General features: G+C 45.0%; 1 protein-coding gene across 1 annotated transcript; it reads left to right on the plus strand.

Moving 5' to 3' along the window:
- The first annotated feature begins 1,031 nt into the window (after window positions 1–1,031).
- On the plus strand, window positions 1,032–2,363 carry LOC114682195 (periphilin-1-like). Its single transcript, XM_037202029.1, has one exon. The coding sequence runs from the start codon at window positions 1,146–1,148 to the stop codon at window positions 2,223–2,225; it is 1,080 nt and encodes a 359-aa protein (XP_037057924.1). The 5' UTR covers window positions 1,032–1,145; the 3' UTR covers window positions 2,226–2,363.
- The last annotated feature ends 243 nt before the right edge of the window (window positions 2,364–2,606 follow it).

Consider the following 2,606-nt stretch of genomic DNA (forward strand, 5'->3'; position numbering starts at 1 on the left):
ATCCTTTCCTTTTCTATTTCTTTCCCTTCCATATCCTCTCCTCCTGGATGCCTCTCAAATTTATGTTCTCTTTTCCTTGATCATCACATGCACACACACACACACACACACACACACACACACACAAACACACATATGCACAAATATATAAATACAATGTTCCCAGTCTATTTCGTGTTGCTTGTATATGTATTTGATTTCAGAGCTGACCACTTGATATTGGTAACCTGTTAAAAGGGTGATCCCTGGGGAAGACTAATTCTTTAGCAGTCTGTAGTTCTTTGTTTAGAGGTGGAACCCTATGAGATTTCCCCCTTCAAGTTAGCATATTGATTGGTATTGTCCTTATTCAGGTCTTGCTTAGGCAGTCATATTATTGAAATATCATGGGTAAAGCTTCAGTTTCATTTCTGGTTCCTACAATCTTTCCTCTTCCTCTTTTTTTTTTTTTTTTTTTTTTTGGTTTTTCGAGACAGGGTTTCTCTGTGTAGCCTTGGCCTTTCCTGGAACTCATTGTAGCCAGGCTGCTCGAACTCACAGAGATCCGCCTGGCTCTGCCTCCCGAGTGCTGGATTAAGGCGTGCCCCCCCCCCCCTCCCTTAATGATGCTCCCGGAGCCTTAGGCACAGGAGTGTGTGTGTGTGTGTGTGTGTGTGTGTGTGTGTGTGTGTGTGTATCTTGGGGCTAGAAACCCCACAATCACTTGTTCTCTGAAGTTGAGTGGTTGTGGTTTTCTGCAATGGTCTCTCTCTGTTGCAAAGAGAAGCTTTTTTTGGTGAGGGGTGAGAGCTACACTTTTTTGTAGTAAGTGCGATTCATTTAGGAATTGTACTGATTTAGTCAAGTGGTGGTACTGCATTCTCCTGTATGACACATGCCATCACTAGCCCCAGCTAATTTCCTAGCTTTCCAGTACCTGGCATGATTTCCCTGCTGTTGAGTAGGCCTAAGTCTAATTAGAGAGCTGTTGGTGCGGTTTCAGCAGCATCGGTGGAACGTACCTATTGGAGAGTTCTGATGACGAATTTTTAGACAATAACAGATTCTTGAGCTGAGCCATGAGTGTGGTTGGAAATTGAAAGTGAACAGGAAGGGAAGTAGACATTTCTGTTCGCAGAAGTCCGGTGGCTTCCAAAACAGATGAAATGTGGTCTGAGGGATGGTGTGACTACAAGCGACTTCCAGGAAAACAAGCACAGGGATGGTATGACTACAAGCGACTTCCAGGAAAACAAGCGCCTCCTTGGAACCATCCCAGTGATGGCAACCATAGATTAATTAATGTTGTGCCAAAGAGACCGCCTCTGGGAGACAAGAGATCTTCTCTGCTAGCCAAACCCAAGGAAGGAGGCTACAGTAGATACTACTGTCATGTTGATTACCAAGAGTGGGGCAAGGGCCGCTGTTTTACTCAGGATCCAAGAAGAATCCCACCCTACAAAAGAGGCCATTATGGCTACCGATGGTCAAGAGATGAGTATTCCACAAGCCAACAGCCTCAATACAGGGCCATGAGAAACGGCTTTAGAAGAAAACGTTTCTATTCTTCCCATTATTCAAGACAACGCTCTCCCCATAAACGGGGCGCTCCTTTTTTGAGAGAATCACCTGTGGGCGGGAAGGACTCCCTACATAGCAGATTTGGATTCGGTCTCAGCAGTAGAAGCAGGATGCGCTCCTTCCATCAGTCTCGACGTAGATGTAAAGAGAGAGCCATCCAGTTTTTGAAAACATCAAGAGATACTGTGCCCTCAAGTTCTTCATCCAAGGTGTTAAAAAGCCCCAGCCGGCTGACTGAGAAGGAACAGGCTGATGCTGCAAGCAAGAGGGCTAATGAAAATCCCAAGCAGTCAGAAGAAAATAACTTGGCTGAAATTTCCGAGGTTGAGATGGGATCCAAGGAACAATTACGTATCAACCAGACAGAAGAACCCGAGTCAAACACAACAGCTGGCCCAGAATTGTGTGAAGACAGCCAGCTTAGCATTCGCTCAAAAGCGATCGCATCAAAAATCACTGAGATTGAGAAGGTTTACCGACAAGTCTGTGAAACTTTCGGGATGGTGGTGGAAAGGCTGGTTGAAAAGGATCGTTCATTAGAAAAATCTATACAGTTTGCAATGAAGCAGAGTTTGCATGAAATAGGTGAGCAACATGTTGAAGAACTCAAGCATTTCATTATGGAGTATGATAATTCTACTCCAGATTTTGGAGACCCTTTTTAGAAGAATTAGGGCTCGGTTCAAAAAATTGTGTAAAAGCTTCTAGATTTCTTACCTTTGGATTGTTTGCTCAGCCTTGATGCATGGGGGTGAAGCTTGGTCCTGCCTCAACTGAATGTACCAGGCTTTGCTGTTCCCCAATGGAAGACTAACCCTTTTGGAGGAGGGGATGGGGGAGGGTTGGGGGAAGGAGAGGGGAGATGGAGGAGGGATGAGAGGGCGATATGTGGTTAGTATGTAAAATGAATTAAAAAATTAAAAAATAAAGCCAGTTCATGTACACGGCATAAGTTCTGGTCCCATTGCCAGGGGAGAGGATGAGGGGAGCTTGGGGGGAAGCAGGAGAAGGGGAGGGAGGGAGAACAGTGATTGGTATGTAAAATG

Source organism: Peromyscus leucopus, unplaced genomic scaffold, assembly GCF_004664715.2.
Source record: "Peromyscus leucopus breed LL Stock unplaced genomic scaffold, UCI_PerLeu_2.1 scaffold_935, whole genome shotgun sequence".
NCBI lineage: Eukaryota > Metazoa > Chordata > Mammalia > Rodentia > Cricetidae > Peromyscus > Peromyscus leucopus.